Source organism: Taeniopygia guttata, chromosome 15 (genome assembly GCF_048771995.1).
Source record: "Taeniopygia guttata chromosome 15, bTaeGut7.mat, whole genome shotgun sequence".
In the NCBI taxonomy this organism is placed as follows: Eukaryota; Metazoa; Chordata; class Aves; order Passeriformes; family Estrildidae; genus Taeniopygia; species Taeniopygia guttata.
Window position 1 is genome coordinate 12,831,174 of NC_133040.1, and position 27,505 is coordinate 12,858,678.

Sequence of the window (27,505 nt, forward strand, 5' to 3'; positions counted from 1 at the left end):
CCTCTTACAGGTTTCCATGTGCTGCTGCTTTCTGCTGCTTTGCCTTGCTGCTCCCATCCAAGCACCAAAACCTTGAGAGGAGATTTCATTGTGTGAGTGGTGAGAGCTCAAAGGCTCACAAACTCACAGAATGTCCTGGGCTGGAAGGGACCCCCAGGGTCCCTGCACAGACACCCCAACAGCCCCCTGAGCATCCCTGGGGTGGTGTCCAACAGCAGCCTTGGGGCTGTGCCCATGCCTGGGGAGCTTTCCCTGCTCCCCAAACCAACAGTCCCTCTCTGCAGGATTTACTTTCCCTGCTCCCAGACCAGCAGTCCCTCTGTGCAGGATTTGCTTTCCCTGCTCCAGACCAGCAGTCCCTCTGTGTGCAGGGTTTGCAGTGGGCACACAGGGTACCAGCTGGCTCAGGAGGTGTTTCAGGGGTGATCTCTGTGTGTGTGGCAAGTCCAAGGCAATGTGGACCTTTTGCTGCCCACAGGGGAGGACACAGAGGTTCCCTCTGCGTGTCCCCTGCACCCCTGGGCAGGTGAGACAGAGCAGTTTACATCTCTGGGCAGGTGAGACAGAGCAGGTTACATCTCTGGGCAGGTGAGACAGAGCAGTTTACATCCCTGGGCAGGTGAGACAGAGCAGTTTACATCTCTGGGCAGGTGAGACAGAGCAGGTTACATCTCTGGGCAGGTGAGACAGAGCAGTTTACATCCCTGGGCAGGTGAGACAGAGCAGTTTACATCTCTGGGCAGGTGAGACAGAGCAGTTTACATCTCTGGGCAGGTGAGACAGAGCAGTTTACATCTCTGGGCAGGTGAGACAGAGCAGTTTACATCTCTGGGCAGGTGAGACAGAGCAGGTTACATCTCTGGGCATGCTGCAGCACCAACCTCTTGGACTTGTCTCCTTTTTGGGCAGGTAGAAATTCCCCTCCTGTTGGTTTCTCTGGTGCTGTGGCTGTGGCTGGAGGCTCTGGCATGTCAGAGCACAGAACATGAAACCTCTCAGTGAGAGCTGCTAGCCAGGAGAGCTCAGTGGCTGTGCAGGCAGCTGTTCTGGAGCTCCCAGCGTCTCAGGAGACCTGCCTCTGTGGTTTAATCCTGCCTTTATCTCTCTTCTAAGTGCTTCTGATATTATAGGAGTTGCAAGAAATCTAATTAGCTAATGCTCCTACACGGTGTTCAGATGCTCAGATAAAAGCCTGCCTACAGGCCTGCAGGAGGTGCCAAGAGAGAGTTTGGAAACTTTTGTGATGCAGGGTGTCTGAGGTTAGGATGGTTTGGGATGATGGGGTGACTTCCAGTTCTCATTCTTACGTGTTTGCTTATTAAAAGGAGTAAATAGCTGCTAATTAATGCTGGCTGTTCATTTTGCTGTCTTAAAAATCTTTTCCTGGGTTGTTGAGAATGTCAAGAACTGCTTCTAAGTCAGACCTGTTTAGAGAAGAGTGTGTACTAAACCATTCATGACTGGCTTTGAGTATCAACTCAAAAACATCGTGCTAAAAATGCTTTATAATAAAGAAAAGGCAGGAAAAATCATTGCTTGTTTTTCACTTCTGTGCATCTGAGCTCAAGCCCTGTCTCAGCACTAAAGCAAACAATATTTTGCTGCTGAGCTCTGGGGAGGTTGTTCATTCTCTGTGGTTGGAACTGTCTTCTCCAAAGCCTTGACACAGCCCTGCTGAGAAATTTGACTGCTTGGCTGCAGTGCTCACTCCCATTAATGCAAAAAAAAAAAATCATTAAGAAAGTGGATGGAAAATGCAAAGCTTCTGTGCTTCTTAAATCCCCTAATCCTGTTTTGAGGACTTAAATGGTGAACAGGCTTCAGCCTGGGGGTGTGCAAGGCAGTGAATTTCACTGCAGGTGAGTTAAAGTCACATCAGGAGCAAAACAGGCTGGGTTATTCTACTGCAGATCTGTGTCATTCATTGGGTTTATCCCATCCTGGAATGGACAGGGAAATGCCTCATTTCTAAAGCTTTCTTGGAAATGCTGCATCATCCAACCATATTCACAGAATATTTGATGTTGACACACTAAAAACATTCTTATAAAAGGTGCCACAGGTGTCATGAAGAACTGACAGCTTTGTAAATTGAATAACTTGCAAAATAAGAGTGAAAATCATTGTGTCAGTATCACTTGGAACCAGAAACAAACAGTGAATATTCTGGACAGATAAAGCTATCAGAAGCTCAGCTTTCACTGTTTGTTTGTGGCTGGGATTGCACAGTGGGTCTGGGAAGTGCCTCTGCCCTGGAATTCTTTAGCTGCTTACATGGCTGGGGAGTGTGATGAAGGAAAACTTTAAGCTTAATCAGGAATATCTCACACAGGCATTTCATGGCTGAACAACTCTGTCATTGACTTGTTCCTTGATCTCTGCCTGGGGAGTCCAATAACAGGAGATCCCTCCTGCTGCCAGGGGGACACCCCCAGCTCAAACCTACACTGGTGACACTGGGTTTCATGGTGTCCACCACAGCAGAGAGACCATCAGCTGTGATGATCCTTTATTTGCCATTTAGACAGTGACCTTGGGTGAGCCATCCTTCCTTTCCTCTCCAGAGCAGTGCAGCACGCCTTGGATCCTTAACAACAACGCTTTTCCTGCCTGCAGGGGCTGCCCCTTTGATAATCATCTAGAAATAATATTCACATGGCTCACACTTGAATTAGAACCTTAGCAATGAAAAGCCAGCATCAGCACCAGGAATTGCCTGTCCTCCAACCCCTCTCCTTTTTATTTATATGCATTGGATTTATCAAGCACCTTCAGGTGAGGCAGGAATGCTGAAATGCACAAATGCTTCCAGCTCTGCTTGCATTGCTGCTTCCTGCTGAATAGAAAAATTGAGGTGTCTGGGGAGGTTTTCTGCGTGCTGTGTGCTGATTTTCCCTTGTTCCACACTATTTATACAGTCACAAAGCATTTGATGAGAATATGCCAATCTTAGGCCAGGGTAATGGACGTTCCATTACTTATCTCTGCAGACATTGTTGGAAACTCGAGGTGTGAAATCTGATTCATTACCCAGATCCTGGAAGGGAACAGGACATTAATCTTACCCTGGCTTGTTAAATTTTGTCGCTCATTGGCCTCCCCATTTATTTAATTCTATTTCTGCTTCCCATTCAGAAGATCTGCACGGGTCCTTTCAGGCAGTGATAGGTACCTGTGGAATTTGGAGCTGATGCAAAACAGCTTTTGCTGCTAAAACACTCACAGGTAGAACTTTTTCATACTTTGCAGCTCATGTGTTTGCTGGTTCAGGTGGTGCTGCAGAAGGTGCCCATTTCCCACAGACACCAATGGTACAAACACAAACTCCTGGTGGGACTCTGCAGATAGGTTCCCTTTGAATGTTTCTTGAGCAATCTGATACTACCAGTAGAGAAGGGGGAGGATATCACTTTTCTATATTTTATTCCAGCCAATGGAAAAAAAAGAGGCAAAAAATGGTAAGAGAAGAGCTAATTTAAGAGACAGTGATGTGCTCTGCAGTTCTGAGTGGTTTGATGTTGTTTCAGGCTGTTTGTTACAGAACATTCCTGTTCCAGAGCCTTTCAGGCTCCCAGTTCTGTCCCTGGCACACCTGGGTTTTCCATCAGCCACCCTGGAAGTGTGAAACAGCAAACCAGAAGGCTTTGGAGCTGCAGACATGAGTCTGAAATCAGAACAGACTCGATGGAAATGGAGCTGTTTGTTTGGGCAGTCCTTTAACCAGGCAGAGCGTTTTCAGGAGCAGAAACCCTCTTGCATGTCACGACCTTTAGCTGCAGTTATTTTTTTTTTCCAGGTTGCTCTAAGTTTTAGACTTAGTTGGTACTGAGGCGAGCATGGAAGGAAACATCAATTTTTACTGAGCATAAGTCAACTGCATTTCTTGTCCAGGAGCTGGCATCAAAGATGTTGGGGTGTAAAGGTAACCTCAGTGCCTGAGGCTGCTCTGTGCTTTTTGTACTTTCAGTGCTTTTCACTGCTCTGCCCTGGAGCTCCTGGCTCACAGCACTGAGAGCTGAGACAGCTCCGGGGCAGGGAGGAATGCCTGGGGAGCACCAAATTCAGCCCAAAACTGCCTGAAGCACAGGGGAAGCTGAGAGCACAGTGAGCAGGTTTAAATCCATCCCCCTCCATAAATGTGTGTTCTTGGTGGGCTCTGCTCCTCTGCCTGTGCAAGCCCAAACCCAGCCTGACACCCCTCAGTTATTTATCCTGCCTGCAAACAAGCTCCATGCAATTTGTAGGATTTTCTGCCTTGCTGTTTAACACCAATGATGGTCTGAACACTCACAATTTCCTTGGGAATTTCGGTCTCATTTATTTTCATTTTAATAGGAGATTCCTCTGCTACAGTTGAGGGATGGCAGGAGGACTGTGAGTGTGACTTCGTGTTATAAAATGATCTTTTGAGCCCTTATTTTATATTTACAGAGGAAATTGCCCTAGGAATTTGAAGTATAAACTCAAAAGAGGAGAACTTATGGAGGTAATTTTATTTCCTTCCATCCCATGAGATTAGAGATCCCAGGTCACTGTGTTCTGAGCTGTTGAAATTAGCAATTTTATTTTTTAAAAGTCTGGTTTTTTTGGGTGCATCTATTTTAGACCACTTTACAAGAACATGTGCACTCGTGCCATGATTTCAATTTTACTCGAAAAATAGCAATACCAGAAGAAAGTCTCTTGCCTAAGGCATATTCCATATGTTACTGCTCAGTGCTTTATTTTTCAGCCCTGCAAGAGACAAATGCACTTATTCCACTAATAAAGCCAGTGACTTAAAGTGCAGCCCTATGCTGGAAAAAAAAAAAAAAAGAGAAATGTGAGGTTCTAAGTTCGTTTTCCATCAGTGGCTCCTCTGTTGCACTTGCTGAGATTCCAGATGGAAAGGTGCTGTTATTTCTCAGCTGTGAGCCCCTGGTGAGAAATCCCAGCCCAGCAGCAGAGCTCAGCCCCACTCTGCCTCTGCAAGGGGACTCCAGGATTTCAGAGGAAAAATGTTATTTACATGATAACGCTCATTATTAACATGAATGTTATTTTTTGTGTTATTTACTGCAGCACACGGCCTCTTTTTGCGTGTGTACAGAGGGCAGATCCTCATCACTGAAATACTCCGAGTGCTCAGCCAGGGGAATGCAAACACAATCCTCTGCTGTTTTCTCCCCTCCCAGAAGTTTCAGTACAAACACAAAGTGCAATTTTGTTCCTTTAAACCCCTCTCTGATGCAGTAATGATTTCATAACGTCCCAGTCCTCAGCCCTCTGCCTTACCTTCAGAAATAAATCTCCCTTCTCCCCAGTCTGGGATGGATTTATTGCCTCTGAGCCCCGTTCCCTTGGCCCTGATTCTCCCCAGGAGCCAGGAGAGGATCTGAGTGCCCTGGGGAGATGGATTCACCCCGGTGTTGTGTGGGAACAGCAGAGGTGGGCATTAAAAACCAAAAATAACAAATACAAAATGGGTCCTTGCTCCTCCGAACGCCCTTGCAGACAGAGGCTGGGAGAGTCCAGCGAGGAGGGCTCTGCTAAAAAACCCAAATTGGCAAATTTCACATTTTCAAACACATTAAAGAGTTGTTAGGGGCTAATGAGCAAAGTTATCCTTTTGAGGAGGGAAGGAGGAGTAAATCACGTGGTAGGGGCAGTGTTTGTTTTCTGCATCACTTGCAGTAAAATCTTTTTTTTTAAATCACTGATCTAATGGGATTAGGAGGGCAAAGGTTCTTAAAAATTAGTAAAATTGGATTGAGAGAGGGGGTTGGTAGTGAAAGACTAAACTGGATGCTGACTAAAAGCTGGATTTGGGCTGGCTGATGGAGACAGTCCTCCAGGGCAGCCCAGACCTCAGTACCTCTGCTCACACACCCCTGGGGCAGGTGTCTGAAATTGCCACACCCCACTGAAGCTCTGACTCCAAAGAAAACACTCAAAGTGTTCACTTTGAGAGATTTTTTTTCAGATAAGTTCCACTGCTACTTTTCCATAACAGCAATTACACATTTTGTTATTTTTTATATGCCTTAACATTTCCGAATAAGGTGTGAAATGTCCTTGCAGCCTATGACATAAAATGAAGTCAGGGATGATGCTGTGCACGGGGACCCTGCTGTGGGTGGCTCAGGATGACACCATGGTGCTGTGGGCTCACTGCAAGGCTGGCACACGTTCTGCATATTAACTCATGGCAGCTCTGCTCCGTGCAGTGCAGCTCTGCTCTTGAGATTTATTCAATTTACTGCTTCTTTGTGTTGGAAATCAGCACTGACTCTCCCTGGCAGTGACAGAAACAACAGGGACTAGGATGAATTTTCAGCTCCATGTGCAAACAGATAATACCTGGAGCTTGAGTAGTGTGATCCAAACAAAACCAGGGCTCTTCTGGCAATTTATGATGTGAATTTTCCCCTTTCTCCTCCCTTTAACAAACCCTTCTGGGGTATAAACTCTGTAATAAAGCATTAGTGTGACAGCAGAGCAGAGCTCCCAGCTTTCCTCTGGAGGCTGCTGGCTCTGCTAACAGCAGAGTGACACGGTCTGAGCTCTGACCTGCTCTGGGTTGCCTTGTCACCTCTGGGGGAGCTGCAGGTGTGCCCAGGTGAGTGAAGCTGTGCCCAGGTGAGTGAAGCTGTGCCCAGGTGAGCTGCAGGTGTGCCCAGGTGAGTGAAGCTGTGCCCAGGCTCAGTGAAGCTGTGCCCAGGCTCAGTGAAGCTGTGCCCAGGTGAGTGAAGCTGTGCCCAGGCTGAGTGAAGCTGTGCCCAGGTGAGCTGAAGCTGTTCCCAGGCTGATGTGGCTGTCTCCATCACACCCAGCCCTGCAGCCCAAAGCAGAGTGTGGGTGCCCATCCCAGTGCCCCTGGGTGATGTTTCCTGCCCCAGCAGCTCCTGCTGCCCATGGGGAGAAGGGGCTGGAGTTCAGAGGGAGCTGGAGGTGCTGAAGGCCTGAGCTGCTTTTCAAGCACAGCAAAGCAGCTCAGAATTCCTGAATTATGGCTGTGTGAAGCTCCTGTCGCTGGGAGGAGATTTGGTACCTGATGGCCAGTCTTGCCCCCTTAATGTCAGTACCATGAGCTGTGTCAGCCCTAAAGGACACGGGATTCAGAGCATCTTGCTCTTGCTTGAGGGAGACGTGGGTGGAATTCTGGAGAAGGATCTGTGAGACTCAGTAATTTGTCTTTCCTCCTGGTGTACTCTGGGTGTGGAAGTGTCTGCTGCTCACAGGAAAAATAAATGTATAATTGCACCATCAGCTGATGAAATCAAAGTGAAGTTGCTGGCAGCCTTCTTCCTGCCCTCCCTGTGTTTTTCTAGCATTAACATTCCGGCTTTGTCACCTTTGATCAGGGGAAGATAAATCCTCCCTTTTGTAAGGAGCAGAAACACTTTCCCTGGGTACATAGAATAATGGCCTCTTCTGTATATTATTCATATTCCCCTCTTTGTACGTGTCATTTCTCTATATCCCTGCTTGTTGCTTACCCCGTAACTCTTGGTCAGGTTATCTAAGACCTTTCAGATGAGGAGGTGGGTGGCTCAGGAGGCAGGGGGAGCTTTGCTGAGGCATTAAATGGGCTGGCACACTGAGCATGCAGGTGCTGTGCCACCACCTCAGCTCCTGCTCCGTGGGGACTGGTGCTGAGCACCCACCACAGCCAGAGGGAGAGAGAAACCGAGTGCTCCTCACTGTCCCTGCAGGTGCCTGGCAGAGCAGCACAGAAATGGAGCTTGTCTTTGGCCCAGAGCAGACACCATCAGCATTCCTTCCCTGCACCAGGGCTCACCACATTGTGCTGTAAAGAAGGAAGCAGAGCCCTGGTAGCTCCCTGGCTGATGACAAAACTGTTGATAGCAGCTGCTGAAGGGGCAGTGAGGATGGGATTAACAACACAAAGGGACTGCATGGGAAGATTACTTCAGAAAGTCATTGGGGTCTAGGTAATAATCCTAATAACCACTGCAAACAGTGAGTATTTTCCTCAGCACTGCTGTTGCTCTGCCAGCTGGGGGAATTTCACAAATATGCAGCTTAGAGATTTTTTTGGTAATACTAGAAACTGGATGTAGTAAGGAAATATAATCTCAAAGCATTTGCTTATCCAAAAAGTGTCTCTGGTGCTATAAAATAGATCCATGAGCTTGTATTTAGCATGTGCAGCTGAATCTGTGCTCTGGATTCACCCTGGTGGGATTTTTATTTGCACAGCACCCATCTCTGGCTCTTCTGCCTCTCTCAGCAGGCATGTGTTGGTGTGAGAAGGATTATTCCCACTGCCTTGGTGACTGCAAAGAGGCAGCCTGGTCTCCAGTAAATGAGTGTTCACCCAGATCCTGATCCCACTGCAAGGACTGGCCAGGGATTTTACCTGGATGGGATTATGCTTCAGCTGCTTTCATTCCTTGCAGAGTCCCCAAGATGGATCTGCCACTCGTACCCATTAGTTGGTTTGCAAATAGGAAAAATAAGGAATTCATGTGCTTGAAAACATTTCTCTGCTTTCATTTTTCCCTCTTCCTCATTTCCTATTAACTGTGAGGATTCAGTGCCAATGGTGCTGGGAGCTGAGGCTTAAAAATCCATAAATATCCAAGCCTGCTACACTTCATGTAAAATTGTGGGATTTGGCACCAGCTGCTACATCCACAGGAAATCTTGGGGCTGTGGACAGGGAGAGAAGAAAGGAAAGTGTGTGTTGAGCTATTTGGTGCATGATTTGGCTTTCTCCTCCCTCGGCCCATCTTGTCTCCTGCCTTTGTGAAAAGCGCTAAATCACTTGGTTTTTAAAAATTTTAAAAGTTTAATAATAATAATATAAAAATAGTATTATAATTGGAGTAATAAAGTGTAGAGTTAGGACAATTATAAGATAATAAAAAAGCAAAGAATTATGGACATCCGGATGCTCTTGGACACTAAGTCACAAAAAGCATCCCTTGTGGACAAAGGAATCACCTTAAAAACAACAGCCTGTTGCATATTCATATCTCATACATGAAGCATAAATTCCTTGCAAATTAAAAACTTTTCTGGTTTTTGTCAACTTTTTCTCCTTAATCCTGTTGGTTTTACCAAGACGGAGAGAAGGTGGAAGAATGTTTGGCTGGCTTTAATCCCCTGATTTACTCTGGGAACAAAGGAGGAGAGGAGTGAACACAAATCATGGCAGGAAGAAGTTGAAATTTCTCTGGCAGAACTCATGAAGTTTTGAGCCTTAATGGTGAGGTGCAGCCCAGCAACCAGGCAGCAGCAGGAGAGCTGCCCTGGCTTCCAGGAGCCACCAAAGGAGTTTCTCACCAGCTGAGCTTTCCAGCTGGAAAATCAAGGGATTCTGAGAGAGGGAGAGCCAGGAGCATGGAGAGGAGGCTGACCAAAAGGGGTCAGCATTTGTTCAGTGGAAGCTGCAGCTGGCACTGCCAGCACCAGCATCCCCAGGAGCAGGAGCATCCTCAGAGCAATGCAGTGAGCGGGCACAGAACCCCCCAGCTGCTGCTGCTGCCACCCCTGGGCTTCCTCTGGCATCTCTGCAGCCTCTGAGATGTGGGATTCCTTAAATCAGAGGGTTTGGGAAAGCTGCAAAAGGCCTCAGAGACAGCAGAACTGTGATCAGAGCTAAGCAGTAGCTGTGAGATTCGTCAGCAGAAAAATGATACAAGAAGTAGAAAGAAAGGACAAATAGAACATCTGTGTATTAATGCTTAGGTAGAATAACTCCCTAAGCTGCAGGAAAGTATATCTGGTGAGATATTAGGAAGGTCTAAGCTTAATAATGGAGCTCTGTGCATTGTATCTTAAGGTTTACAAGCAGGTATTGTATTTGAAATAAGCATTGTTTTAACCAAAGGTACGTGTGCTTACAGTGGTTGGATAGAACTGGTGTCAGTGTGCTTTTGCTGTGTGTGATTGCTCAGAAAGCTTTTAAAGTTGTAAAACTAAGAGATATCAGAGAGAGTTCTCTCAGGCTTTGGCTTGGGAAGGTTAGGAGAAAGAATCAAAGCAGTTATTATCTCTGTTCACTTGTTGTGCCCATGTGGAATGTGCTCTGGAGGTTGTTTGCCCACGGTGGTTGGTGTTTGGAGTCAGTGACCAGTCAGATCCACGGCTGTGCCAGGACTCTCAGCAGATCCACAGCGATGTCAGGACTCTCAGCAGATCCACGGCTGTGCCAGGACCCTCAGCAGGGTCACAGGTTTTCAGTTGGTGGTTGGTGAGAGCTCTTGCCACTGTAATATAGTTTAATAGAAGTATCATATAATATCCTGTAAGATGCTGTAACAGTAAAGCAGCTGATCAGCCTTGTGAATCATGCAGTCAGTGCTAATTATTACCCAGCTGGAGGCTGAGGCAGCAGGATCCTTGCTGGGACAGCAGATGTGGCTGGACACACTCAGAGCAGTGCCCTGCCCTGCAGGCAGGCTGTTCCTGATCCAGGGGCACGGGGGAGCAGCCTGGCATTTCCAGGGGATAACAGGTTATTCCTGTGGGCAGCAACCCACAGAAGCAGCCAGGCTGACAGCAAACACGAGCTGAGAGCCTGGAGAGCTGTCCAGAGCTGGGAGCCTCAGTGCTTGCAGGATTCAGTGCTGGTTTAGCTGTTTATTCTTTAGAGAGCACTGCTGAGTAAGCTTTGGCTGGAGTGCAGGGGGAGCCAGGTGAGAGGTACCTGGTACCTGATGCTCTGTGAGCCAGGTGAGAGGTACCTGCTGCTCTGTGAGCCAGGTGAGAGGCACCTGATGCTGTGTGAGCCAGGTGAGAGGTACCTGCTGCTGTGTGAGCCAGGTGAGAGGTACCTGATGCTCTGTGAGCCAGGTGAGAGGTACCTGATGCTCTGTGAGCCAGGTGAGAGGCAGCTGGTACCTGCTGCTGTGTGAGCCAGGTGAGAGGTCCCTGCTGCTGTGTGAGCCAGGTGAGAGGTACCTGATGCTCTGTGAGCCAGGTGAGAGGTCCCTGCTGCTGTGTGAGCCAGGTGAGAGGTACCTGATGCTCTGTGAGCCAGGTGAGAGGTCCCTGGTACCTGCTGCTGTGTGAGCCAGGTGAGCCAGGTGAGAGGTCCCTGATGCTCTGTGAGCCAGGTGAGAGGTCCCTGATGCTCTGTGAGCCAGGTGAGAGGTCCCTGGTACCTGCTGCTGCCCAGGCCATGCCCTGTTCCCCCTCCAGCCCCCATTTCTGCACCCCCAGGTGCTGGCACTGCTGCTGCCCTGCTCCTGCACCCAGGCACAGCTCAGCCCTGCTCTGGGTGCTGCCAGCTCAGCGTGCCAGGCTCGGGGCAGCCAGGGGGCTGCCAGCCTGCCCAGAACCCCAGAGCCTTCCCCTGGGTCCCTGTGCATTCCTCTGCAGTGAGAGGAGGATGCTCCCAGCACAGTCAGCAGAATCCTGCATGGGGAGAGCTGCTGGGAGCACTCTGCCCTCTCCAGCACTGCTGCAGGTAGCACAAGCCTTCCATGGCATAGCAGCTCTGCAAGATTAAAATTTAAATTTAAATAGGAAGCTATAATTTCAGCTGCTTAAATCATAAGTCACATCTCCAGCTCTGGCTGTTGCTGATTCAGTTGCCTTTTGGTTGCTGTCTTTAATAGCTGTACAGTATTATATCTAAATACTGCTGACACTTCTTGTAATTTGAGGATAGTGAAATGGAAGAATTAGATTTTCATCTGCAATTGATCAGAATGCATTAATTAGAAGCATCATTTCTAGGTTTGACATGTTAGCAAGGTGAGGTGCTAAATGGAAATCTTTGTATATAACTGAAAGCTTCAAGTTGAAAGTGAAATATTTGCTTGGAAATTGCACATTTGCTGTGTGATTGTGTGAGTAAATAGATGCTTTTACTTGGTCTTGACACAAATTAAGTAAAGATTCCTAGGTAAGCTGCTGGAGACTCTGTAATATCTTTGAGATGCTGCTTGCTCTGCTTGCCAGCAGAATCTTTTAATTCTCCATTTGAGAGATTTAAAGAGAGGCAGTTATTTTGAGACAAAGCTGAGGCAGAGGTTTCCTGTGCTATGAGTTAATAACCTCAGAAGTCCAAGCAGCAAGAAAATCTCCCAATGCTCTGGGTGCCATGTGTTCCCTTCCAGCTCACAGACCATCACCCTCAAATGAACGAGCTGCTGCCCTCAGGTTGTGTGCAGTTTGGGTTTTGTGCAGTTTTAGTTTTGTGCAGTTTTAGTTTTGTGCAGTTTTAGTTTTGTGCAGTTTAATTTTGTGCATTTTTAGTTTTGTGCATTTTTGGTTTTGTGCAGTTTTGGTTTTGTGCAGCTTTAGGTTTGTGCAGCTTTAGGTTTGTGCAGTTTTAGTGTTGTGCATTTTTAGGTTTGTGCAGTTTTGGGTTTGTGCAGCTTTAGGTTTGTGCAGCTTTGGGTTTGTGCAGTTTTGGGTTTGTGCAGTTTTGGGTTTGTGCAGTTTTGGGTTTGTGCAGCTTTAGGTTTGTGCAGTTTTAGGTTTGTGCAGCTTTAGGTTTGTGCAGCTTTAGGTTTGTGCAGCTTTAGTTTTGTGCAGTTTTGGGTTTGTGCATTTTTAGGTTTGTGCAGCTTTAGGTTTGTGCAGCTTTAGGTTTGTGCAGCTTTAGGTTTGTGCATTTTTAGGTTTGTGCAGCTTTATGTTTGTGCAGTTTTGGGTTCAGTGACGCTCCAGGGAGGTTGTTTAGAATGATGTTGGAGGGGAAGATTTTGGCTCCTCTTTGGGTGCAGGTCCAAGCTGACAAGTCGTGGCTGGTGGATGCTTGCAGGCCATGGAAAATCTCTTTGTGAGGCTTTTTCTGTGCAGAAAAGCCTCTGTGTGAGGACAACCACAAGCAGGAAGGGCAAAGAACTTCCCAACTGCACTGGGGAACCCCACACTGAGTAAACCTGGAGTACTCAGCTGTTTGTCCTCTCCATTTATTGTCACCCTACCCGCCAACCTTAAGTAAACACTTAAATTTATAAATACTGTGAGGTTAGGTGGGTAAATACAGGAGACTCAAGTCATTTGGCCTCCAGGTCCTCGGTCCTGGGGTTTATTGAGGTAGTATAACTTACAGATTTTTATGTACAAAGTTGGCACTATTGATTTAAAAAAATGAATATTTAATCACAAGCATCCAACAAGGTCAACAAATCTTTGGTAAGTAATTAAATAGACTTTTCCTTGCTAGCACTCAAACAGCAAGTGAATAAAAATTGGAGTGAAAACATTTGTAGCATATGTACAGATTGCATTTGGAAATGTGTGGGGCTCAGTTCTGTCTGACTTAATTCTGATTCATCCATTGACCTTGTTATGTAAAACTCAATGCCCTTTTCAGAGGGAGAGTTGCAAATTGTGCTTCTGCATATTTATTTGGGAAGTTCAATCTTCTGGGCGTTCATACCCTCATTCCAGTCCTAAGTGCAATCACAACATTGATTTTTCTCACTAAACATAACCTACTTTACCCTGGGATGGAATTTTTTTTTTAATGGGCTTTATATAATGGCATATGTGAAAACCACTCAATGTAATGCCCCATGCTGCAGTTAATTACCAAAATGGCATTGTAGCCGTGCTCTGGTCCTCTGGCAGCGTGTCTGAGCACTGACCTGCCCATCCTCAGTGCCCATCCTGATTAACAGCAGCCAGGTATTGACTGTGCAGAGCTCCATGTGGAAAGAGCAATGTGCAGCTGCTGGCAGAGCTGTAATTCTGTTGAAAACCCAAGCACATTTTGGGGCCTCATTTGGAGCCGTGTTTTGTCATTTCAGAGCCTGTCTCAAGGGGCAGCTGAACAAAAACCATGAGGTTTTACTTCTCTCCAGTTGCTAAATTGCAGTGTCCTAAAATACACCCAAAGATCTCCTAAAATACAGATTGCCATAGAAATACTGATGGGTTTACACAGCTTCAAGATTGGCAGGGGTGTTTTATAAATACTGAAACATTTATTTGTTGTTCATTTATTTGAACTGTAATACACTGGAAAACCTAATGGGACCTAGAGCTTTAATGAACCTTCAGGAATGAATTTGATTCTTCCTTTGCCTTTCTGTTTTTGCTTCTGAGTAATTCAGCTGAAGGCACGAGAGATTCATCAGGCTACTTTTGCAAGAGCAAGACAGCATTCTCTAAAGCTCCATGGTGTTTCGTGTTACAAATGAGAGAATTAATCTTTTATGCTTTTATACTGGGAAGAAAAAAACACCAACTTTTCTTTTTCAATACCTTAAATTAATTGTGTTTTGTTGAAAAACTGCAAGACGACAGGTACTCTCAGTCACTCCTAATGACAGCTTTTGAGTGTTTTATTGGCTGAAGATGCAAAAAGACCATTTTTTTTAAAGAAACTTAGGTGCCAAGTCCTCATAAATGTCAAAAAGATACCAGCATCTTGCTAGATGATGATTTCTGTTCAGTAATTAACATTTTGTGTTGCATAAATATTTTAGCAAACTGTGATTCTACGTTGAGGCTCTGTGCTGTGGTGACCTGTGATGTTACCTGGAGTCAGGCAGTCCTTTCCCTGATTCCTGTTCCCTTTCCCTTCTTCCTCCGAGGATGAGGCCACGCTGCTCCAGGGCTGGGAGCTCCTCAGTGGCCTCCTCCTCCCCACATTGTCCCCATCCTTTTGTCCCTCCCTGTCCTCAGAAGAGAAGGAACTCTGCATCTTCCCCACTCCTGGTGCTTTGTGCTAGGGCTGAGCATCAGCAGCTCAGAATTTGCACCCAAACAACAGCTTTGCTGAGAATTCTTTGTACAAATGCTCTTTAATTAGCAAGTGTTCTGTAATTAACCTTCCACGCAGTTGTTGCTGATGTTATCAGCATCACTACATAAATACAGTTAACTTTTCCACAGGGCATGACAACTGAGAGTGGCAGAAATCTGCATCCTGTAAGAACTTCTCTGGGTTACAAAGTCGTGTCTCAACCAACACCTGCACTCTTCCAGGCTGGAGATTTCAAACAGAAATTTCCTTGGGAATCTGTTGGAAAGAGGAAATTGTCAGGCAGAGGAGCAACAACCTGACCACTGATACCTGGAAGGATATAATCTAGAATAAAAATGGCTCATTAAAAAGCCTTCAGTGGAGTATTCCTCTGTGCAATGATGAGGCACAATTTTGTCTTGATACAGATAAACATGCCAAGGTCCTCTGTGTTGGGACAAGCTTCTCTTTGGAAAAAAAATATTGCCTGAATAGAGAAAAGAGCCTTGGGTGCAGGTTTTCCTACAGGTTCCGTTTGACTCCTAACTCCAGCAGAACATATAAAGGCCCTGTCCAAAAAATGTGATGTTGCCAAAAGTCTGCATTCACTATATCACTTTACTGCTGGATTAGAAACACATCTGCTACTTACCTTAAAACTGACCTGCTGAGATCCCCGTGCCTGAGCTGCATTCAGAGATCCCTGAATGAGGCTTGTAAACCTTTCCCAATTGCTGTTTCCAACAGGGCAAAGGTGAAGAAGGGTGTGAACATTCTCGGTGCCAGGACAAGTGACCCCCGGCAGTGGGACGTGAAGCAGGAGGTGGGCAATGGTGGGAAGCACTCCACCACCACAGTAATGTGTCAGAGGATAGCCCCAAGTTCAAGGAACAGGTATGAAACCGCATCTTCTCGGCACATTAAACTCATTTATGTCCACGATACCGTTCAGGGCGTGAAAGACTTAAGGCTCACACCAGCACTGCTCACAGCTATTAAACCTGCAGCCTGGAAATCTGGAGACACTCACCTTAACTGCAGTACCATCTGCTGATCTACAGCACAGGGCAATCAAATTCATCACTCCAAAGGAAAAAATTAATAGAACAGACCTACATTGGGGCTGGGGGGTGGTGGCATTTTGGCAGCAATATGAATATTCTTAATTCAAAGGGTTTTAGTGAGCCTTTAGTTTTTCTGGCTTGATAGTTTTGACCTTGTTTCCCTGAAGGTAGCACAGCCTCTGGGGCTGGTTCATGGAGCAAGCAGTGAATTCTTCCACAGTGAGCCACTGTACAGGGTAATTCAAACCTCCCAGTGGGTAATTCAGAATAATCCTTGTTGGCAAACTGTTGATTCTTCCAGAACTGGAGGTTCTCTTGGCCTGCTGGGTGACAGTGTGAGGCCAAGCCCTGTGGGGAGCACTGGGATGGGCTGGGCTGCCACTGCCTGCCTCCTGTTTGCTGTGTGTGCAGGGACCTGGTCTGGCTGCTCCACAGCACAAAAGCAGGGCTCTCTCCATCAGCAGGGCTGTCTTCCATGGCACACAGCAAAGCTGTGGATTTTCAGTGGAAATCCTTCTGCTCTTCCCAGGTTTCGTAATGAATTCTCAGAGCACTGTTGTACATCAGTCCATGCAGAGAATTTCCCACTGTACAGATCCAAACACACTTGGATCATCAGTAGCCACAAACCTGGGCTCACCAAGGAGCATTGTGGAATCCTTGCTGGGTGCTGGGCTGGTTATTGCTTTGTGCCACACCTTGGGCACAGAGAACCCGAGCAGACTGAAACTTCTGCATGCTGTGCCCAAATATTGGAGGTGTGTGAAGTGCAGAAATGCTCCTGCCACGAGCAGCTCCTGATGAGCTGAGTGTCTGAGCCAATGCATTTCTGATCTCTCCCTGTCTTTATCTCGACCCTGAGCCTTTGGTTCTGGTTTTTCTCCCTGTCCAGCTGAGGAGGGGAGAGATGGAGCTGCTTTAGTGGGCACCTGGCATCCAAACAGGGTCAACCTCCCTCAGGCCCGGTAAAGGGAAAGGAAAAATGCATCATTTGAGGCTGCCAGGAGTAAAAACTAAACCAGCTTGAAAGGAAGGCTGGAGCTGTAGAACAGCATGTAGCTCGGAGCAGATTTGCAACTGCAGAACTATAATAGTCAGGTTATCAAACCGCAAATTAAATCTCCTCAATCCAATTTGCATGAAGTCTAATTAACCCATAAAAATATTTTTGGCACTAATTATGCAAATAAAACTCAATGTTTTAATTAATGCCTCTCCCATTTGTGCATGTAAATAGTTGCTGTCTTCTGGAAGCACGATGAGCCTTGGTTTGAGTGAAACCCCAGGGAAGGGCTGGGCAGGGAGAGCCGAGGGGAGCTCAGGGTGTGGGGGCATTACTGAGCCTCTGAGTGTCACTGGGAGTCTCTGCACGGGGCACAGACACTCCACTGGGCTCATTTAACTTGGTGGAGAATTGTGAGTCCCTCGTGGGAATTTTCTGTGATCCAGCAGCTCTGGCTCAGCAGGGTGGGTCGTGCAGGGGATGTGCAGTTCTGTACCGAGGTCAGTGTGGGTGTCAGGAGCAGTTCTGCAGTTCCAGCACTGCCTCATCCTCCCTGCAGCAGTCTCAGCCAGCTCACAAATGTGCTGGTTAATTGATGTAGTTGAAGGAGTTTTCTGCTGTGTTTGCTTAGAAATCTCCCTGCTGCACCGTGGAGAACCATTGCACTCTTTCCCCTTCATACCCCATGAGACAAGTGCCCAGACTCAATAAAAATACTGATTTTTATTTCCAGCTTTTCCTTTCTTGCACATTTCTGTGTCATTAGTGTGTGGATATAATTACACTGTAGGCACTTTGAAAGAAGCAGTTTGAGTCTGAACGCAACAGCAGCTAATACACCTTTCACATCATATAAATAATAGAACACAAGAGATATTTTAGATACATCACATCAGTAATTGTTTACCATTACCTTTTGAGAATTTAAGTGGGTCATGCTTCTTTACTTTTGGAAGAAATACTTTGTGGTGCTCAAGCCAGGAACCACAGTTTAGCTTAAAATTATTCAAAAGGGCTTTGCAACTACGCCAAGAAACTGCAAACAGCTTGAAATCAGCAATGTTTGTGTGCCTCATAATGCAGTTTCTGCTGAGACTCAAGTAGCTATTGATGAGGATAACAACAGTGTTGATTAGTGAAAACAAGGCTTAGACAACTGCTTGGTTGCTTGTTTTCCTTTGTTTTCTGCTTCTGGAGGTTTGATGTGTGTGCTTGGGGTAGACCAAGAAAGGATATTTTTGGTACTACTGGAACCAGTTCCATCTCTCCAGTACTGCCGTGTTGGTTCCAGCCTGAGGTTGATTTGTGAGGTGCCTGAGAACAGCCCCAGGGGAGGGGCTGCTGCTTTTTGGGTGCCTTGTCTGGGCTGCTCACAGGGCAGGAGAGCTGTTCCAAGGCACAGCAAGGGGCATTTGTGGTGTTTGGTTGTTTTTTATTGTGGAAACTTCAGCGTAGCAGACGTGTGCTTGCTCCAGCTGTGGGGATGAGGAGGGCAGGGGAAATCCTTAGGCTGGCTTCTGTGCCAAAGCACCAGAGCATCCTGTAACTGAGTCTGATCTGCCTAACTCCTGCTGCTGCAAAGCTGGGCTGTCCTGGAACGAGCTGCTCTGGGGTTGGCATTTGTGGCCCTGGACGTGGCACTTGGTTTGTGGGGACTGGAGTCACCCAGTGCTGGATTTCTGTCAGCCAGGCAGAGAAACCCGGAGCAGAGAGGTGCAGCAGCACTGCCATCATGGCAAACTGCTGGGATGGAGCACTTCATCCTCTTGGCCTTGAACCTTGGGAGAGGCCAGGGGGCTTTTGGCTCTGCAGCATCTGTCTGACAGCTGGGGAAGAGTGCTTCCAGATGTTGTGGCGGTGCCTGGGCCGTGCCACAGCCGCTTGCTCCCTCTCGTGTGCCACATGTGCACAGGTCCTGTCGGGCTGGGGCTGTTGTGGCTGGTGTGGAGCCCTGTCTGGGATCTCTGCACGCCCATGGAAGCAGCAGTGATGTTCCCAGGCTGTGTTTGTGGCATTAGCACGTGGAGGAAAGCAGCAAAGCCGCTGCAATTCTCTGCAGATCCCTGCTCTGCCTGCTGGCACCATATGCTGCCAAGGATGGCAGTGAAATCAATTCCCTTGTGATTGGAAAACAAAAGTAAAGTGTGTATGTACAACATGAGTCAGGCTTGAAAAAGTGTGAGCCATGTGGAGTGTGTCTGCCTGTAGCAGAACACAGCCAGTCTGTGCCCAGGATGTGAACAGACAAGAGCAGTCACACATTATGAGCAGGGAAGATGTTATTAATTATTTCAGAATCTGGGTCATCCTGCCCTGGCAGTTTTGGGTCAGAGTGGTTTGCAGAGCTCAGCAGAGTGGCAGTGGTGCCTGCTGACCTCAAAACCTTTCAGCCCAAGCAGAGAGCAGACGTTAGTGCTTGTGGGTCAGGATTCTTTCATGCCAATTGTTTATCTCTTTGACTGATAACTGAGGCAGGAGCAGAGCTGAGATGGCACATGCCCCTGCTGTAGGTGCTTGGGAAGTTGTGCATGTCTGCAGGAGGGCACATCTGTGTCTGCAGGGACGGAGCTGTACAAACTGTAGAGGTACCTTGGGAGCAAGGCACCAGCAATGGATGTCTTACGCCATTAAACCTTGAAACAGAAACAATCTCCATCCATTTACAAGAAATTCACATTTGAGCAGGCATTATATATAGATATATGAAGAAAAGGAGAGCTCAGGAGAAATTAATTAGTAGAGATGAGATAAGAAAATGCATTAGAGATCTATCAATGATCCCTACAGAATTTTCAGTTGCAATAATTGTTCTTTTCTTTTTTTTTTTTTTCTTTTTTTTTTTTATCTACTTTGGAGTTCCTGGGTCTGTTGGGAAGCATCAGGGCTGAAGCTCCAGGAGAAAGGGCATTCTTCACGTATTTCTTGCCCAAATGAAAGCTTCAAATCTGTTTGCACAGCAAATTTCTATCATTTGGAAAAGCTTTTTACTTATAAGCTTATCAAAACCAAATGCTGGAGGCTCAGTCAGTGCCTGCAGTAACCCAGCCTTGCTGAGAGAGCTGCAGCCAGTGCCTGCCCTGCTTTCCTGGCAGGTTGGATGTATTGTTTTATTTCATTATCATGCAAATAGAGCAGAGCCCACACAAACAGAATGGATGTGCAATCATGGAATAATGGGAGAACAGCTTTCCATCCATCCAGAGTGATGGACAGGTTCAATAATAACTGTAACTCCTGATGTCCAGGGCCACAGGGTTTTCTGACTCTCTGACAAGGTAATAATTTCTCAAGAGCGACCTGCAAACATGCAATCTGCTTTTCAGCTGTCACTGGGCTGGGGAAGGCGTTCTGAGGCGCTGCTGGGACGGGCAGGAGGAGAAGCTGCCAGTCCCCAGTCCCACTGGCATCTCTGCCCACACTGCTGCCTCCAGCCCCGTGCATGCAGCAATCCCACCTCAGTGACCTGGCACTCGGGGAAGTTACCCACGAGAATCCTCCCCTGACACAGCCCTGAGCCTCTGCTCCTTTCCTCTTTGCACTGTAATCTGCTTTGGGGCGAGGTCAGCCCTTACTCCTGCCTGGCACTCCTTGGATGGCTGAGCAGCTCTTGTGGCAGAGCCTTCCCTGGGCTTTGGAGGCACTGGAAGATAAGAGACAAAGGATGCAGGATTGGGGAGGTGGAATTTGTGAATGTGTATTTTTTTCTCCCCCTGCCTTTGAAGCAGAAACATCTGCTGAGAGCCACAAACAGCTGAGTTCAGCAATACCACATCACGCTGCCAAGCAACTCTGCTTTCCCCTGGAACTTTCACAGCGCAGGAAATAAATCAGTCAGGCAGTAAAGAATGGAGAAAATTTAGGAAAAAGTGCCAAAAGCCAAACCTTTCAAGAATAAAGTGAATAAGAACTTTGTAAGTGTTCGACAAAGCGAATTGAAATATGTTTCTTACACATGTAAGCCCTCTGTGCCATTGCTGCTTGAGGAATTTTGTAATAACAAAACTCCTCTGAGCTAAAGACACGTAAAACTGGTGAGGAGGGACTTCTGGGAAGCTGGCTACAATATCATAAAACACAGTTAGATTATTTAAAATATTTTTTCCATCTTGTGTCTCTGTCAGATCAGTCACAGCTGACCAGCTAACAGTGGTGAAGTACCAGCATTTAGCTGAAACCTTTCTATTCCTCACACAAAATTTAATATATTAGACAGCTGAACCATTTGTTTCTGCACTGAGATTTACTCTTTCAATCAAAGTTACTTTGGTTTGATGTGTTACTGCCTATTCAAAGCATGGATAAAAATCTCTATTTCTTTTGTTATATTATAACAGGGACTGCTCTATGGGACAGGTGGAAAATCACTCCATAAATGCTGAGTCTTTGTTGTAGATGGTACAAGTAAAGGATGGTTAGAAAGCCAGTGGGTAGGTGCTGCCTGGGAGGATTTGGGGATTTTCCAGTTGTCTTCCTAGAAGCATGTTGGGAATTGCTGGGTTTTGTCCTACACCTCTCCAGGACTTTTTGAAGTGTCCCCTGCACCCCTGACTGCTGTCCCACTGCAGCAGGCTCCTAGCATAGAAATCCCATCCCCTACCTGCTAATTCTGGCTCTGCAGATACTGAAGGGATCCTTTGCAGGCTGACACAGAGGTGACAGAATTTGCTCCAAAACCAGAACAAGCCCCACTGGCAGTGCCTCAGTGCAGGGAGCAGCAGCATCATTGCCCTGCAAACACTCCCAGCCTGGCAGCTCTGGTAGCAAACACAACAGTTGGTGTAATTCAAGCTGGACAGAACACAACTCAGCAAAGCCCAGGGCTTCTCACCTTCTCTGAGGATGGATCCACTCAGCTCCCCCTGCACCTTGTGCACACTAGAGCAGGATAATACATGGCCTTTTACCAGCTTAGGAAGTAAAAATCTTCGCCTGTTACAGAAAAAGCAACTCCTGTAGCCTAAAGAAGTGTCTTGTATCAGAGATCATTGTGCTGAAAGAGGAGTTCCTCTGTTGGCTTCTATAAGTCATCAATTGCAAATCATAATTTATCCACAGCTGGGGCTGCAGGGAGACCTGTGGTGTGCCACACTCTGGGAATGACAGAAGATCTCGGGTTTTTTCACTGTCACCTCACGGTGAGTGTCAGCAAATAGTGACATTTTAAAAGGCAGCCACAGTCCCTGGAGTGTAAATCAGTGCTGGGTCTGTCTTGCTCCGTGCCAAGGGCTTGCACAAATCACCTGCTCTGAGCTGGGCTTTGCTCAGGAGTTGGTGGCTTGAAGGGGACACAGGCAGTGTTGGGAGGATTCTCTGCATTCCCTGAAAGCTTAACAAGGTAGAGCCTGGCTGCTCTTTTGAAAGGTGGTAAACGTGTGAATTCCACAAAAAAAAAGGTAAAATCCTGGCTAAATAAGTCCCTGGACTCCTGTTTCTTTGAGTAGGTGTTATGGACATTAAAGATCTGTAAGCACATCCTTTTGTAGAGCTTTCAAAGTAAGGAATGAAAAATGAAATGGGAGTAGCAGTTTTATACAAAAGGTGCTGGAGTTTTTTGATGCAAAACCTTGCCTTTCTCCTTAAGCAAGGCAAGTTTTTCTCTTGGAAAAATGTGTGATGAGTCCCTGTTGCTCTGAAGGCTCAGGATAAGGAGTGTCCAGGACTAGTTAAATCAGTCCATATCTAGTGAAACAATGTGGAGGGATTTGTCCCATGGTCATTCACAAAAAACTCCTGTGTCTCGGTTACCAACCTGCCAGTAATCTCTTGGAGAAGTGAGTTTAGTAAAGAAACCTGAGGTGTTTTTTGGAGAGAGGCTTTTTGATTGTTCAGTGCTGAATTCCTGATGGTTTGCCAGGAAATTCAGCCCTAGTTAAGTTTCCAGGGAAGAAACCTTATCTTCATTCAAGCAAATGGCAAAATTTCCTTTGCAGACTGAATTTTAGCCCAAGTTTAGAATAAATTTTGACTTTTCTCTCGTTTCTCCTCTCTGGGGTACAGCTCAGAAAACCAGGTGATCTCTTTTCCATCCAGGGCTGTGACAGCAGCTTCCACACTCCCCTCCCACATTTACACCCTTGTACATGATGGTAATTATTACAAAAAGGAGTTTGAAGTAGCACCCCATTGATTTTTGGTTTGCATGCTGCAGATTAATGGACTGAGCACACACTCTTTGTACTCACAGTGGTAGAAATTCAATAATGACTCTGCCAGAGTACTCAAGTGACCTCAGACACTGAATTCATCCCTGTTTCAACTATTTTTAATGCCATCAGATGGTTTGGAAAGCAAAGTGTCCTGTCCACCAGAGCAATCCTGATGGGCCAGCTGACATTGAATTTCAGTGTTTACATCTGTTCTCAGCCAGAGGAGTTCACAGTGCCTGTGTGGCATGGAATTCATTCACTGGAATGTACTGAGCACAAGAAATCTCTGGTGTGTATGATCTGCAGGCTGCACTCCACTAGAACAAGATTTCAGAGCTCAGCGAGTACCACTGACAATCCCCAAAGGAGCAGAATCTCTCTGGTTAGTTTAGCAATTGTTCACTTGGGTTTGGAAGCTTTAATTGCTTGTGATTACCATTTCCTGTGGCATTTTTTGTCATGTCTGAGAAAGTGCAGGAGCGTGGTGAGGCTCTCCACTTGGAGATGCTATTTGTCAATTTTTATCATGAGAAATGCCCAGAGATTTAATGAGACTGCTAAGGAATATTCAAAAGCTGAATCTGTTCGTTGCTGGGGATGTTTGGCTGGCTGCATGTGTGCACTTTCACAGTTTGGTTGTGCCTGCTGTGATTTCCTCAGCAGCTGTAAAACTCCTGTACACTGCAGATAAACGTTGTTTGAATACAGGGTAAATTCCCAACAGAACTCCTGGAAAAGTTAGGCTGGAAATGCCATGGTAAGGGCAGGGGACTCGATCACTCAGAACTGGCCAGAAACTCAGCTTTTGCTAACATTACTCCCAGAACCACCCAAGAAGGGGATAGTTGCCATGTTCTGTCAATTAAAGCTGTGTTAATTATTTTGACAGGCAGCCTCTCCTGTTCTCTTCAGTGTTTCTGGGGCTGGTAGAGTTGCTGAGGTTAGATGAAACACAAAGTCATCAAACATGATATAATTGCCACGTCCCTCAGTGATGCAAAGCAGTTGAGATTTGTTGAGGTTCACTGGGGATCACATATTAATTCATTGTGTGGGTTTATTAAACAGAAAAATCCCACAAGATAGCCAGAGTTGTAGACCAGAGTGCATTTAGAGCAAAGCCAGGACACTCGAGGGCAAGTGGCTTTTACGTGCTGTGCATAAAGAGGCTCTGAGTTTTTAAATGTTGGGAGAGTGTGAACTCCTCAGCACCGTCTGCTCCCAGGGGATTCCCAATTTCCCTGGCTTTGCTCTGACCTCCACAACTGATGTTGGAGAGATGTGTCTGTAATTGGCAGCAGGAGTTAAGACCCAGCCGTGAGGACAGAAAGAAATAACCAGGTTTGTAATTTGGAGCCTGATTCAGCGTTCAGTGAAGTGTAGGGAGGGATGTCCACCAGCTTGAACACCTCTGTGTTTTTGGGAACGTGGATCTTTAATTTGGGTCACACGGTGACCCTGGAGCAAAGGCACACCGTGGATGTGCATCAGCAAGAGTCCTTGCAAGCCCCAGTCTGGGCATCACCCACACGTGGGATGTTGAGATGCTTTAGCCACCAAAGCACAGTAATCATTTCTAGTCTTTGTTATTTGCCATCTCTTCTGTGTGCCTGCAGTTCTCAGTTCCCTGTGTCCATGTGAGACACAGCAGAGGCTCAGTTTCGGTGACACTCCCAGATAAACCCCGGCCTATGTGGGTGAGCAGCTGGCTGGAGCATTTATCAGGCTCCATTATAGCTGTTCCTGCCTGCTGGAAAATTATTCACAAATACACAAGCATGACTTCATTTCGCCAGGAAGCAAGACCATTAATCCTGCCTACTTTGAAGCCATGTCTTTTGTGGACTGTGGTGGGTAACTTATCTGTTCAGATTACTTCGATTCTTGGAGACTTCATCCCTTTGTAATGTTAATGACTGCTGAGTAGCTCAGCCCTGCATGAGAATTTTTGTCTTACATTTAAGACTATTTTTCTTTTCCATCTTACATTTTTTCTTGTATTTTCTTATATTTGACTGTGCTTAGTTCTAAATTCTTGCATTTCTTATTTTAATTATGTATTTTGTATTTTTTTGTATAATAAATCCTCTCAAAGGGGGATTTGGTTTCTAAGGAGTTAATTGCTGTGTGCTCTTTTACTCATGAGCCAATTGAATCAGATAATTTGCTGTTTCCTGAGTAATGTCAGAGAGTGTACAGAAAGATCTTTTGTTCCACTGAAGATGTTAAAGAGGGTTTGAGGATTCCTTTCTCTGCAAATCCTTTACATGAAAGATTTACAGTATGTACGCTCCAAGATTTGGAAATGCTGCTATTTAAGCATCTACACATGTAATTAGTCACTAATTGTTAACAGCTCCTCCTCTCTTCAGCTTTTTTATTAGAGCTGTTCCAGTTATCGATGAAGTCACACTCAGGAAAGTGTGCAAACCCTTTCGGTTTATAGCTGCTGCTGGTTTTTCACCTTAAGCAGGGAAAGATGGAATTTTCCAAGGCACTGAGTGCTGAGGTCCTGGCCCCGGACATTCAGGAGCTTTGAGCTGAGTGCAGCCCCAGCTCCTTTTTGTGGGAGCCCAGCCTGGTGTGGGGCCAGCTCCCCCTTCCAGCAGCAGCACCCCGAGAGCAGAGCACAGCTGGGGCCTTGGATGCCCCTTTGTGTCTCCACCTTCTCCGGGGTCAGTGCTGCTGCCTTTCTTACCAGGGACAGCCAGCCAAAATCCTGCTGAGACAGCCTGGGGAGAGGATGGGCATGGCTGAGTGTGGGGGTGAAGGGCAAGGAGCAGCAGCTCTGGAGCCCTGGTTATGGGATGAAGGACATGGAGCAGCTCTGGAGCACTGGTCATGGAGTGGTTATGGGATGAAGAACAAGGAGCAGCTCTGGAGCACTGGTTATGGGATGAAGAACAAGGAGCAGCTCTGGAGCCCTGGTTAGGGGATCAGGGACATGGAACAGCTCTGGAGCACTGGCTATGGGATGAAGAACAAGGAACAGCTCTGGAGCCCTGGTCATGGAGTGGTTATGGGATCAGGAACAAGGAGCAGCTCTGGAGCCCTGGTTATGGAGTGGTTATGGGATCAGGAACATGGAACAGCTCTGGAGCACTGGCTATGGAGCTCAGGGAGCCCTGCCCATGTTCCTCATGGTGCAGACCTGCTCTGGATGCTGAGTGCAGAGCTGGGGCTCCACATCCCCAGGCTTTTGCTGAGCTCAGAGGCTGTGCAGTTCGCTCTGAGCTGTGCATGGCACACCACACCCTGTGCCCCTTGTCCCAGCAGCCAGGATCTGAAGAAAAACAAGAAGCAGGGGGCTAATCAGCTGGGTCACCAGGTGGTCAGGCTTGGCAGGACTCTGAGTGGGATGGAAGTGAAGAGACCAAACCTCTCCTGAGCCTTTAAAAGTTTTCTGTCTCTCCTTGTAATCAAGTGTAGATGATTTGGGCATTTCAATTTCTGTCTTACATTTCTCTGTGTTGCTCTTTTTATAATCTTAATGCTTCTGACTCCAATAGCCAAAACATCTCAATTATTGTCAGACTCCAAGGAGCTCAGTGATAATAATTCTCTACAGGGAAAAAGATAGTTTAAGTGAAAGAAAGAGATTATTAAATGCAAGAAAGATATGTCAACAGTCATTCTCTCTTTGCTAAGTACTTGTAACTTAAATTTTAAAAGAAAGTATTGAAATTACTGCTCTTCAAAGAGAGCACAAAAGGATAATGGTTGTTCTTTTTCTAAGGAAAGTCACATTTCTCCTGGGGCTAATGCCATAAGGTTCTTTCTTTGTACTGAAAACAGCAGAGTGCTAAACAAAGACTAGAGATTGAAGTTATTAGAGGGAGATCTATGAACTTATAATTTTATACTTTGCAGTATGCCATTCCTGGTGTTGCCTTCTTTGTGTGCATTCCATCTCAGCAGGCTATAGAAACACTTTCCATACTGCCATCAGTCAGTGACAGCATTTTGACATTTGCCCGAGGTTGTGTAGATATTTAACCCCCAGGTTGTTTCTGCTGATACCTGAAAACTCTAGATTTGCAAGTCTGGAGCTTGCAGGCTTTCCCAGAGTTTCCTAAAGGTGTTTAAAGTTAACCTTCAAAGTCTTTGTAGGACTGGTGTCCCTCTAGTCTCTTCTCTAAGCCAGTTTTCACATCCATCTGTCATTTTGCTCTGAGATTAAGTGATGTGGGTAGAAATCACCTCCCTAACTTCTCCCTCTCCTAAGATACATACTGGAGATAATGGCCCTTATTCCTCTGCTTGGCATGCCAGGTTAAAAACACCAGAAGCACTCAGCCCAGCTCCCCTTGCCGTTCCAGTCAGTGTCTGGGAAGGACATTGAGCTGATTCGTGACCCGTTTGCAGCAGAAATGTGCTGAAGTTTCTCGGGTGACCTCTGATCAGGGGATTGCTGCTGCCTGGAATCCCCATCACCAGCAGAGCTCTGGCCAGGCCAGCTCAGGTCTGAAGGGGACAGTGGCTGATCTCCCAAATCCAGAACACTCACTTGAACCCTGCACTCTGTCCCGGGTGCTGCTTCTCTCCAGCCATGCCCAGAGAGTTCCCTGTGCTCTGAGGCTGGATGGAGGAGAGGATTGGAAATGCAGGGGAACCCAGTGGGGAGAAATGCTGA

The 27,505-nt window shown here is 46.6% G+C and overlaps 1 protein-coding gene across 2 annotated transcripts in view; it reads left to right on the plus strand.

Annotated features, from left to right (window-relative positions):
- The window catches only part of TMEM132C (transmembrane protein 132C), a 171,508-nt gene that overhangs the window by 81,134 nt on the left and 62,869 nt on the right, over positions 1 to 27,505 (plus strand). The window contains exon 3 of one of the 2 annotated variants that reach the window (XM_032751330.3): positions 15,407 to 15,553. The exons of the other annotated variant lie outside the window; for it this stretch is intronic. Coding sequence (XP_032607221.2) covers positions 15,407 to 15,553 — 147 coding nt within the window. The remainder of the gene's footprint in view (positions 1 to 15,406; positions 15,554 to 27,505) is intronic. 2 annotated transcript variants of the gene reach the window in all.